This window comes from Oncorhynchus kisutch, linkage group LG15, assembly GCF_002021735.2.
Source record: "Oncorhynchus kisutch isolate 150728-3 linkage group LG15, Okis_V2, whole genome shotgun sequence".
Classification (NCBI taxonomy): Eukaryota; Metazoa; Chordata; class Actinopteri; order Salmoniformes; family Salmonidae; genus Oncorhynchus; species Oncorhynchus kisutch.
The window spans coordinates 4,897,652-4,910,400 of record NC_034188.2 but is presented as its reverse complement, the minus strand read 5'-3'; the positions used below and the strand labels follow the sequence as shown (position 1 = coordinate 4,910,400).

General features: G+C 46.1%; 1 protein-coding gene across 3 annotated transcripts in view; it reads right to left on the bottom strand.

The window, feature by feature from the left end:
- ctnna1 (catenin (cadherin-associated protein), alpha 1) overlaps positions 1-12,749 on the bottom strand; it is a 227,594-nt gene that overhangs the window by 85,651 nt on the left and 129,194 nt on the right. For all 3 annotated transcript variants that reach the window (XM_031789509.1, XM_031789508.1, XM_031789510.1), the window contains exons 9-10: positions 10,029-10,109; positions 9,447-9,599 (exon numbers count right to left, since the gene is read on the bottom strand). In XM_031789509.1, coding sequence (XP_031645369.1) covers positions 9,447-9,599; positions 10,029-10,109 — 234 coding nt within the window. The remainder of the gene's footprint in view (positions 1-9,446; positions 9,600-10,028; positions 10,110-12,749) is intronic.

Below are 12,749 nucleotides of genomic sequence, written 5' to 3'. Positions count from 1 at the left end.
GTCTGAACATTGTCATAATGTGATTACTCTCCTAGCCGATGTGAATCGGAACGAAACATTTTGATAAAGATTGACAAATTTAATAAGGTTATAAAGATATATATATATATATATATTTTTTTTTTAAGCTGTAAAAGGATTCAACATCGCGCCGATGCACATCAGCAATCAGTCTATGGTCGCCAGGGCCGGATGAATCTGTCCACTAGTGGCTAGTAAATGAACACTGGGTCAAACTAATGGTATGCTAAATGAATTAGTTAACGGCAACAGTAACTGACATTCTGAACCAAGGCCTTTCCTCTACTGTGATTGGAGGAATGTGAATAAAGTGAGACCTGTTTTTGCTGAATGTGTATTCTTTTGGCTAACGGATCTAAATGGCCCGATATGGCTTTCCCTCGTTGTACTCCACCACAGCTTGTAAAGTCAAAGACGATAACAAGTCGCTGTATATGGACAATAGGCGCAGTACTTTAATTATGATGACAGTGGATGATGATATAACTAGTTATATTGTCATTAGTACTATGTTCTACGTTTTGCTGTTGTCTCTGTATTTATGTCTCAGCAATGTTCCCTCTAATTATTTTCGGCACTGAACAAAATTTCAGGTCTGCTGAGCAACAAGCTTGAATTTTGTGAAAAATTCTGTGCAACTTTCAGCACGGCGTTTACTGTGAACACTGAGGTTGTACCCTTTTTAAGTTACAGCTTTAACAGTGGCCAAGTAGGCTACTGTGGCTGTTTGATCATAATGTAGACCTACCTATCAGAGTGACCTACCATCAAAAAACAATGCAGAAAATGCATCCCATAACATTTTAACATGGAAATAGCTGTTCTATCATTCAGACTACAGTAGCAGCCAGTGTGGTTTTCAATGTAGGCCTAACAAGAGACTTTTGAAGAAAGAAAAGCCGGTTTATCCTCTTGTCCTTCAGACAAGGAGGTGAGTGAAAATTGTGTGTTTGATGTAAGAAACCACTTTACAAAAAAAATCCCATACCATAATGAGAGAGGACAAATTACGCTACCCTCTGACTATTGCCTACTTAGGCTTGAATAAGCCGTCTTAAAATACAACGCTGCCTCTTCAAGACAAAAAAAGTGACACGCTTTTCAAAGCTGTCTAGAAACTTACACGTTTTGTGCTACTGTAGGAAGCATATCACTCCCCTATTGCTGACATCAAATGATCTATAACTGGGCTAATAACTCACTAACTAGCAAAGGATATGAACAAAATTTGCACATGCAGCGCTCACTTTGATCTCAAAACAAGCGCACGACTGCTCATGCTGTAAACACAGTCCAGTTCAAAGTAAATGGCTAAGACTAATATAAGGAAATGGTCTATTTGCATATAGGCCTACTGCAGCTCCGATTGGTAATGGCGCACCGGTCTGTGTAGAGTACAGGGCTGAGTCAGGCCTGTCAATGTAATAGAATTCTACTCCGATGCGTTCTGCCTACAACAAACAATGCGTTTCAGTGTGCTGCATTGAAAGTGGCTTATATTGATTTGATTCAATCACAATAGCCACAGTAAAGGGAAACATTGATAGTGTTAACAGGGAAAACTCTAGAAGTGGTCAACATTTTCTGAGTCATGATCACTTTGAGTCAAAATGCAAGCTGAGATCTAGCTCTCAGATTTTTTTTTTAACAAGACCAAAAATGTACTGTAGCAATGAGGTTTGTTCTGTAAGGTTTAGGCCCAATACATTATCACCGTATACTGGCTTTGTTTGAATTTACCTGCCAATGCATTGTTGTTCGGGCCATTTTCAAAAAATTACATTTAAAAATTTGAGGTAGGCTATATGATCACACCAATAATAGATTCATTGTATTACTTGTGAAGCACAGCTGAGCATTTAAATGATTTACTTTCATACTTCAATTTGGTGCCTGCATCTGATGGTCAGTCTCGAGGGGGGGGGGGGGGGGGGGGGGGGCAGCTGACTGAGGGTCCAGCACTCAACATCCCTCCCTCCCATTCCTCCACAGACCAAAACAGGACACACAGTCTATCTGATGGGGAGACTCAAGTCACACTGGGTTATGAACAGAGGAAGTCAAATATTCCTGGATATTTAAAAAAAAAGCTGCTAATATCGCAGGCCAATAGATACACTTTCCTACTCATTCATTACTGCTGAAGTGATTGTAGCACTGAGTGGAAATAGGAAGAAGGTACATTTCATGGCTGTAAAAAATAATAAAGTTTTGACAGTGCTGAGTGCTGAGTAAGAACTAAAACTCACTCAAAAATAGCAGCTCTCTGCTGTCATCGTTGACAGTCTCGCTCTAGACTATGGCTTTAAACATTTTGAAATCTCACAGTATCAACTTCGCTGTAGTTTTCTTTTATGCCTGCTACGTTACTGCAGACACTGTCATCCGATTGGCCGACGGTTTGTACCTTCAGACACATGAAAAATGGTTCAAAACGGCAAAAGTTGGCATGGCAACTGAATCAGGTGCACCAATCACCAAGAGCCTGGAAATACTCCGTAGACGGCGATCAACCGGTTGGTGTCCTCCAGAAAGTGGAGTGAAGTTTAATGGAGTGAAGTTTAATCTTGTTGAGTCTCATTGGCTGATATTTCTGTGGCTACTTTGATCCTCAGTACTAGATTTCTCCATTTTCTTTTTACTCTGTTCCCCTTTTCCATTTGTTTTGTGTCTAATTTATTTAAGAGGATGCTCCTCTCGTGGTCATAAGCCTAAGGCTTATAGGGTTTCTTGTCTAGGGGCTTGAGAGGTGGCAGCACTGAACAGTCTTCATGTCTTACCTGGACCACACCCATCTGCGGTTGAAGGTGTGTTTAGGATGCTAAAGGAGTGTTACGGGTACAGGGGGGTGTGGTAGGATGGCATCAGGGACAACACCCCCTTTTTCTAAGGAAAGGGGGAGGCTTTTCGCAGGACATGTTTTCAAATGGTACAGCTACATGGATATAGGTCACGTAGAGACTCTGCTGGTATTGGTAAGTATGGATACATTCAGGGTGGATGCCGATTATTTGATGGTCCGACCGCGTTCTTCCACTTTTATTTATTTGACTGTTGGCGCCGAATGATACAATTACAGTAGTTACTTGATTAAGCCTCTCTGTCTATCTCATGAGGTTGTGTTTTCAGCCTACATGTAGCCGCTAGTTCTAATGTTTCCACCATCTTTATACATTTCCCCAAGTGCATGATGGGGGATTTCCTTTACGATCCACTGGGGAGGTATTTAAAAAAAAAAAGGTACAATATCATGTTGCTTTTTTGAGTTCCATTGATTAATAGGTATCATTTCAAGGGAGGTGGATCGTCATTATTTACCATTTTATAGTTAAATGAGCCAAATAAATAAATATAATAATAATAAATAAATATAATAATAATAAATAAATATAATAATAATAATAAATACATTTTTGGTCTAATAGCATATTTTAAAACGATCCACAGTTTCCACATTCTGATAAACTCTGACAGCATTTCCACGTGGGCGAGGATATTGGACATTTAATCAAAGTATGTATAAATCTCCCAACAGTATATATTTGTAGGACTAATTTTAGATAACTGTGACTTATTTGATCCATTCCTGAACCTGTGACCAGAAACAAGCTACACGGTGGCAATACAAACAAAATCTGCAGAGCTGAGATGGTTGTATGCCACACTCTCTCTATATCTATCTCTATATATAGATATATATCTATATATATATATTTCTCTTATGATTCACCAAATAAAACTGAAAGGGGAAGCACAGTCCTTTAAGCATTAATTCTCTTTGAGTCTCCTCCATTTCCACTAACTTAACTGTAAGGAATATTCCCCTAATAATAATAATAAATAAGTGTAAAATGAACAGCCGTACAGAAAAACTTGTGAGAGAAATTGCAGAGGAACTTCTTGATGCAATGAAAGCCTTTAGGCTAGGGAGAAAAACTACAGGGCTGGATGGCATTCCAGTTGAGGTATGGGAGTTGGTGGAGTTGTCACATTTGAAGTTCACAAACACATAGAAATGTTTGCTCTATCTAAAATTACACCCAACTGACTATCACAACAACAACAAAAAAACAGAGGAGACAAGTAGAATGGGGAGAAGGTAGGTAACTTGTTTACCCTTTAAGATGGGCAAAAATAAATAACCACAAATAGAATGTTACACGTGTGGCATACAACCATCTCAGTTCTGCAGATTTTGCGACGAAGAGAATCATTAGATCACTTCATTTTGTATTGCAGAGAGAGGTGGGATGGACAGAGTAGCTGAGGGGTGGGGTTTACAGAGAGAGGTGGGATGGACAGAGTAGCTGAGGGGTGGGCAGCCTCCACTCTTATGGGAAGGCTTTCCACTAGATGTTGGAACATTGCTGCGGGTCTTGCTTCCATTCAGCCACAAGAGCATTAGTGAGGTTGGACGATTAGGCCTGGCTCGCAGTCAGCGTTCCAATTCATCCTTAAATGGGGTTGAGGTCAGGGGTCTATGCAGGACAGTCATGTTCTTCTACACCCATCTCGACAAACCATTTCTGTACGGACCTCGCTTTGTGCACGGGGGTATTGTCATGCTGAAACAGGAAAGGGCCTTCCCCAAACTGTTGCCACAAAGTAGGAAGCACAGAGTCATCTAGAATGTCATTGTATGCTGTAGCGTTAAGATTCACTGGAACTAAGGGGCCTAGCCAGAACAGTGAGAACAGCCCCAGACCATTATTCCTCCTCCAAACTTTACAGTTGGCAATATGCATTTCGGGTAGCATTCTGATGGCATCCGCTAAACCCAGATTCATCCGTTGGGCTACCAGATAGTTCATCACTCCAGAGAACACATTTACACTGCGCCAGAGTCCAATGGCGGCGAGCTTTACACCACTCCAGCCGAAACTTTGCATTGTGATCTTAGGCTTGTGTGCTGCTGCTCAGCCATGGAAACCCATTTCATGAATCTCCTGACAAACAGCTATTGTGCTGATGTTGCTTCCATAGGCAGATTGGAACTCTGTAGTGAGTGTTGCAACCGAGGACAGACGTTTCCACTTCACGATAACAGCACTTACAGTTGACCGGGTCAGCTCTAGCAGGGCACAAAGTTGATGAACTGACTTGTTGGAAAAGTGGCATCCTATGACGGTGCCACGTTGAAAGTTTCAAGTTCTTCAGTGAGGCCATTCTATTGTCAATGTTTTGTCTATGGAGATTGCATGGCTGTGTGCTCGATTTAATTTAATTAAACCTGTCAGCAACAGGTGTGGCTGAAATATCAGAATCCACATGTTTTGAAGAGGTGTCCACATACTTTTGTATTTATGAAAATATGAAAATTACTTAAATTTTTGCTATGTAAAACAAAACATGTATGCAGAATTTAACAAGAAAAAGCTGGTTTATTTGTGTCATCCAGGTGGATGAGCCAATAGAAACTGTACATCGCTTGACAACATTTTGAATGTCTTTTCCTTTTGAAACATTTGACTGCAATGTACATTGTTTGTTTACTTCATTTCAATGTTTATCTTGCCAAAGCAAGTATGTTACCGATGCCAAAAAACACCCTTATAATTGAATTGAGAGAGCAAGCAAGCGGGCATGAGAGAGAACTAATGACTGAGCGTGAGAAAGAGGGATGGTGGTGGTGGGGGGGGGGGGGGAGCGTGCAAGAAAGAGGGATGGTGGTGGTGGGGGGGGGGGGGGAGCGTGCAAGAAAGAGGGATGGTGGTGGTGGGGGGGGGGGGGGGGAGCGTGCAAGAAAGAGGGATGGTGGTGGTGGGGGGGGGGGGGGGAGCGTGCAAGAAAGAGGGATGGTGGTGGTGGGGGGGGAAGCGTGCAAGAAAGAGGGATGGTGGTGGTGGGGGGGGGGGGGAGCGTGCAGGAAAGAGGGATGGTGGTGGTGGGGGGGGGGGGGGAGCGTGCAGGAAAGAGGGATGGTGGTGGTGGGGGGGGGGGGGGGGAGCGTGCAAGAAAGAGGGATGGTGGGGGAGCGTTCAAGAAAGAGGGATGGTGGGGGAGCGTTCAAGAAAGAGGGATGGTGGGGGAGCGTTCAAGAAAGAGGGATGGTGGGGGAGCGTTCAAGAAAGAGGGATGGTGGGGGAGCGTTCAAGAAAGAGGGTGATGCAAAAAAGGCAAGCTTTAAAAATAAATATCTCTGTCTGAATATCACTGTGGCACTCAGAACAGCGGGGGACAGCGGGGGAAAGAGGTAATTTTGTTCCTGTGCCGGTCTCAGTCTGTCAATAAGTTGTAGGTAGATGGAGATCAAACTGTTGAGACAATGAATCCCCGTCCCCTGAGGCACCACTTAACCTTGTCAGGCAGGGGGAGGTTGGGGGAAAGCAAGGGAGGCTTAAAGTGGGCTCCACAGCTGTGACCAGCCATACTGATAAGACAAAGTGTTTGTCTTTCTGTCGTCTGACGGCTCAATCCACAACGTCAAGGCTGAGGCCCAAATGGCAACCTATTGCCAATACAGTGCACTAGTCCTTACGGGCCCTGGTCAAAAGTAGGGCACTAAATAGGGAATAGGGCACCAAATGGGACCACAACATCAGATTGATGCTGCAGCCGCTTCCAGAAAGCTTAAGCCTGTTGACATAAAGGCCTTTGCAGAGTGTATGATTTCAGCTGTCCTTATGCCAGGGTTTTACCGTCCCAGACAGCTCTTTCAGTGTGACAGGGTCTAGAGGTCTGCCGATGAAATACCTCTGGGTTTGGTTGTAGGCTCTGGCAAAGTTCTAGTAGTGTCCGAAACATTGAGTCTTTATCGTGTTCTGAGCCGATCCCGGTGACTGACCAATAGGGACACGGACGGCACTGAGTACACACGCACGCAAACAATACGATGATTGTGAAGTCAGATTACTGTATGGGAAAACAATTTCTAAAATGCATACTTCCACATTTTTCCAGACCTCACTTTCAAATCACGCATGAGCACAGAGTGATGTATAAACTGTTGGTGCACATGCTCAGATCCACCGCTGCAGTAGACATAGACAACTCAAGCGAGTCGCAGAATGTGACCGAACTGAAGCAAAAGCATTTTTTTTTTTTTTATCGTACCAACTGGCCAGGTTGATCAAGATTTAAATTGTTTAACATCACACAGTGTGACATTTAATAATCGTAAAAGACCGAATCCGGTCGCAACCCAGCAGCATAACAGGGGATTTGTTTAGACTGGGTGCTAGCTCCTGGCCTATCGTCTATTGTTCTGTTCCCAACATACACCGAGTATATCAAACATCAGGAACACCTTCCTAATATTGAGTTGTACCCCCCTTTTGCCCTCGGAACAGCTTAAAATTCTTTGGGGCATCGACTCTACAATGTGTCAAAAGTGTTCCACAGGGATGCTGGCCCATGTTGACTCCAGTGCTTTCCACACGTTGTGTGAAGTTGGCTAGATGTCCTATGGCTGGAGGACCATTCTTGACAAACACAGGAAACTGTTGAGCGTGAAAAACCCAGCAGCGTTGCAGTTCTTGACACAAACCGGTGAGCCTGGCACCGTACTACCATACCCTGTTTAAAGGCTCTTTTGTCTCGCCCGTTCACCCACCGAATGGCACGCATATACATTTCCATGTCTCAATTGTCTCCAGGCTTAAACATTATTCTTTAACCCGTCTCCTGATTTAAGTGGATTTAACAAGTAACATCAATAACGGTGACATAGCTTTCACCTGAATTAATCTGGTCAGTGTATGTCATGGAGAGACCAGAGGTTCTTAATGTTTTGTATAGTCAGTGTAAAAAAAAATAAAAAATAAAAAAACGAGTTTAAAAAATGTAATGTTCCAAGATGAATCATGCAGCTAGAACATTAATTAAGATGTGATGTGTTTCCTTCCCAAAAAGGGTTAAGGTTGAGATTTGGAGGGCAAGCTGATCCTACCTCCTACCTTGGGCACAGCAGCCTAGAACACGGAGGAACCAGACAGGGGCCTAGAACACAGAGGAACCAGACAGGGGCCTAGAACACAGAGGAACCAGACAGGGGCCTAGAACACAGAGGAACCAGACAGGGGCCTAGAACACGGAGGAACCAGACAGGGGCCTAGAACACAGAGGAACCAGACAGGGGCCTAGAACACGGAGGAACCAGACAGGGGCCTAGAACACGGAGGAACCAGACAGGGGCCTAGAACACGGAGGAACCAGACAACCACATAGCCAAGCTCTAGGGTTTTCTATTCGGGGTTAGCATTTATACTGAACAACAATAAAAACGCAACATGTAAAATGTTGGTCCCATGTTTCATGAGCTGAAATAAAATGATACATTTTCCATATGCATTTCTCTCAAATTGTATTCACATTTGTTTAGTGAACTTTTCTCCTTTGTCAAGATAATCCATCCACCTGACAGGTGTGGCATATCAAGAAGCTGATTAAACAGCATGATCATTACACAGGTGTGCTGCGGACATGAGGACAATCTAGACCTCCCGGGTGCATCGCAGTGCTAGAGGCATCACTACAGACCCGGGGTCAATCCCGCGCTGTGTCACAGCCGGCCGCGACCTGGAGACCCATGAGGACATAGGGTCTGGCCCAACGTCGTCCGGATTAGGGAAGAATTTGGCCGGCCGAGATGTCCTTCTCCCATCGCACTCTAGAGACACCTTGTGGCGGGTCGGGCGCATGCACGCTGACATCAGTCGCCAGTTGTACGGTGTTTACTCCGACACATTGGTACAGCTGGCTTCTGGGTTTAGCGAGCAGTGTGTCAAGAAGCAGTGCAGCTTGGCGGGGTCGTGTTTCGGAGGGCGCATGGCTCTCGACCTTCGCCTCTCCCGAATGCACAGATATCCCGTAACGAGATGCTGAAGCTCATTGTCGTGCCATTCATCTGCCGTCACTACTCATGTTTCAGCACGATAACCCTTGACCCCATGTCTCAAGGATCTGGACACAATTCCTGGACAATGAAAATGCCCCAGTTCTTCCATTGGCCTTACTGTTACACATTGAGCATGTTTGGGATGCCCTGGATAGACGTGTACAACAGCATGCTCCAGTTCCCGCCAACGTCCAGAAACTTCACAGCCACTGAAGAGTGGGACAACACTTCACAATCAACATCCCGATCAACTCAATGAGAAAGAGAAGCGTCGCGCTGCATGAGGCAAATGGGGGTCACACCAGATACTGACTGGTTTTTTGATCCACGCCCCTACCCTTTTTTAAAGATATCTGTGACCAACAGATGCATATCTGTATTCCCAATTTAACTTATTTCCTTATTTGAACTGTACCTCAGTAAAATCTTTGAAGTTGTTGCATGTTGCGTTTATATTTTAGTTCAGTGTAGTAATGTCCCCATCCTTCAGTCCATCCCTAACTTCAAAACATGATATTTTCTGAAGACACATCAAATCCAGTATTTGAAGAAAACATCCAAGATGTTTGTGTAATTTTAGGTAACGTACCTCGATGAGCTTGTTGGCGTGCTCGCGGAACACCTGGGCGTATTCCTTCACCTCCTTCTCGTTCCCGTTCTTCGCCGCTTCGATCAAAACCAGCAGAGGAACGTTGGTCTCCAGGAACGAGTCAGAAACATGATCCATGACCGCCTTACGCAGCTACACAGGAGGAGAGAGTCAGAGCGAGAAAGAGGAGTCAGACAGCAGGACAGTTATATTAGGTGTACCTGAGAACAGAAAGCCTCTGGTAGAGAAACCAAATATTTTGTAAAGCCAACCTGTCTCTGGAGGTCTCTGGAGAAGGACTGGGAGGACGGAGAGAGAACGAGAACAAGGGAAGGAAGGATGAAAGGGAGGAAAGGAAGAGAGGGGGAGTTGGACCAACCTGTCTGTTGAGGTCTCTGGAGAAGGACTGGGAGGATGGAGAGGGAGGGAGTTGGACCAACCTGTCTGTGGAGGTCTCTGGAGAATTCATGTGAGGATAAAGGGAACAAACAAGGAGGGAGGAGGAGAACGGAAGAGGAGAGGGGGAGGAAAATCAACCTATCAGCAGAGGTCTCTGGAGAAGAAAAGGAAAGTTGTACCAACCTGTCTGCGAAGGTCCCTAGTCTTCTTGGTCATCCTGTCGATGGCAGTGTTCAGAGCATCACTCCTGTCCTTCTTGCCAGCCTGGAGAGAAAGAGAGAAGGTTAGAGAGGCCTACTGACTGGTAATGACTATTTACACAGAGAGAGAAAGGGAAAGAGGTGGCTGAAAGTCACTGGGGAATGAATCACAGGCCTGTACAAGACAGTGATATGAGATGGACCATAGATACAGATATAGTGTAAGATAGACAACAGTACAGATTTCTCCCCATCTCTCTCGTTCTCCCCATCTCTCCCCATCTCTCTCGTTCTCCCCATCTCTCTCGTTCTCCCCATCCCTCTCGTTCTCCCCATCTCTCCCCATCCCTCTCGTTCTCCCCATCTCTCCCCATCCCTCTCGTTCTCCCCATCTCTCCCCATCCCTCTCGTTCTCCCCATCTCTCTCGTTCTCCCCATCTCTCCCCATCTCTCCCCATCCCTCTCGTTCTCCCCATCTCTCTCGTTCTCCCCATCCCTCTCGTTCTCCCCATCTCTCTCGTTCTCCCCCATCCCTCTCGTTCTCCCCATCCTCTCGTTCTCCCATCTCTCTCGTTCTCCCCATCCCTCTCGTTCTCGCCCATCTCTCTCGTTCTCCCCATCTCTCTCGTTCTCCCCATCTCTCTCGTTCTCCCCATCTCTCTCGTTCTCCCCATCTCTCCCCATCCCTCTCGTTCTCCCCATCTCTCCCCATCCCTCTCGTTCTCCCCATCTCTCCCCATCCCTCTCGTTCTCCCCATCTCTCCCCATCCCTCTCGTTCTCCCCATCTCTCTCGTTCTCCCCATCCCTCTCGTTCTCCCCATCCCTCTCGTTCTCCCCATCCCTCTCGTTCTCCCCATCCCTCTCGTTCTCCCCATCTCTCTCGTTCTCCCCATCTCTCTCGTTCTCTCCCCATCTCTCTCGTTCTCCCCATCTCTCTCGTTCTCCCCATCTCTCTCGTTCTCCCCATCTCTCCCGTTCTCCCCATCTCTCCCGTTCTCCCCATCTCTCCCCGTTCTCCCCATCTCTCCCCATCCCTCCCGTTCTCCCATCTCATCCCCATCCCTCTCGTTCTCCCCATCTCTCCCCATCCTCTCGTTCTCCCACTCTTCCCCCATCCCTCTCGTTCTCCCCATCTCTCCCCATCCCTCTCGTTCTCCCCATCTCTCCCATCCCTCTCGTTCTCCCCATCTCTCCCCCATCGCCTCTCGTTCTCCCCACTCTCTCCCCCATCCTCTCGTTCTCCCCATCTCTCCCCATCCCTCTCGTTCTCCCCATCCCTCTCGTTCTCATCCCCATCCCTCTCGTTCTCCCCATCCTCTCGTTCTCCCCATCCTCTCGTTCTCCCCCATCCCTCTCGTTCTCCCCATCCCTCTCTTTCTCCCATCCCTCTCTTTCTCCCATCCTCTCTTTCTCCCCATCCTCTTTCTCCCATCTCTCTCTTTCTCCCCATCTCTCTCTTTCTCTCCCATCTCTCTCTTTCTCCCCATCTCTCTCTTTCTCCCCATCTCTCTCTTTCTCCCCATCTCTCTCTTTCTCCCCATCTCTCTCTTCTCCCATCTCTCTTTCTCCCCATCTCTCTCTTTCTCCCCATCTCTCTCTTTCTCCCCATCTCTCTCTTTCTCCCCATCTCTCTCTTTCTCCCCATCTCTCTCTTTCTCCCCATCTCTCTCTTTCTCCCCATCTCTCTCTTTCTCCCCATCTCTCTCTTTCTCCCCATCTCTCTCTTTCTCCCGCTCATTGAGTTTCTCCTGAGGAAGGATATCAACTAAAAGGAAATAACGTGTCCTGTGTGGAGCCTAATGATCACGGCAGCTTCTTCATATTGATTCCTGCGCCAAGCCTAGATGTTCCGTAGGTTTTAATTGGCCGACCAATCACCTTGCTCGGGAACGCTCTAGTTATTTCCCTGTTCTGGTCCATCTAAGGGTGTTGAGAGGTTCAGATCAGGATGAGCGAACACGGCACCGGAGAAACTCCTGGTAATAGCCGTCATACCAACAGAGACTGAAGGAATCTCTCTCTCGTTCCCTATTCCCTTTTGAAGTGCACTACTTTTAACCAGACCCTATGGCCAATGGCACCTTGCTCTCTTTGAAGTGCACTTCTTTTGATCAAGGCCCATAGGGTAGTAGTGCAGTAAATAAGGGTTGCCATTTGGGATGCAGATAGAGTGTAACCTTGGTTAACAGATGAGAATGAGAGCAGACCACCAAGCTAGGTGACGTCACAAACCAGTCCGCTACCACGGCGTGAGAAAATATATACACCTCAACGGGTTGTGTGATTTGGAAAAACTAAATGCAGCCATGACTGCAGAGAGATGCCCCACATAGGGCCCATAGGCCTCCGGTCAAAAGTAGTGCACTAGGTAGGGAATAGGGTGCCCATTTGGGACTCATACAGAGAGGGGGGGATCAAGTCCTCATTAAAAGATAAGGTCGTAGTACTAGACAGTGACAGGCTACAGGAGAGGAGCAGGATTTTAATAGAACTCAATAAATACACTGAACTGACGTGCTTGTCATCAGCATACACTAACACTGCAGACGTTCACACGCTACGCTAACAATTAACAGGTTAGCAAACAGGCTACACAGCCAAATCAGATGCTAATATTAACGGGCTAGCTAAAACAATGCTAAGGTAACTTGGTAGGATAGATGGGGATGGGGAGGCTGGTGGGATAGATGGAGAGGCTGGTGG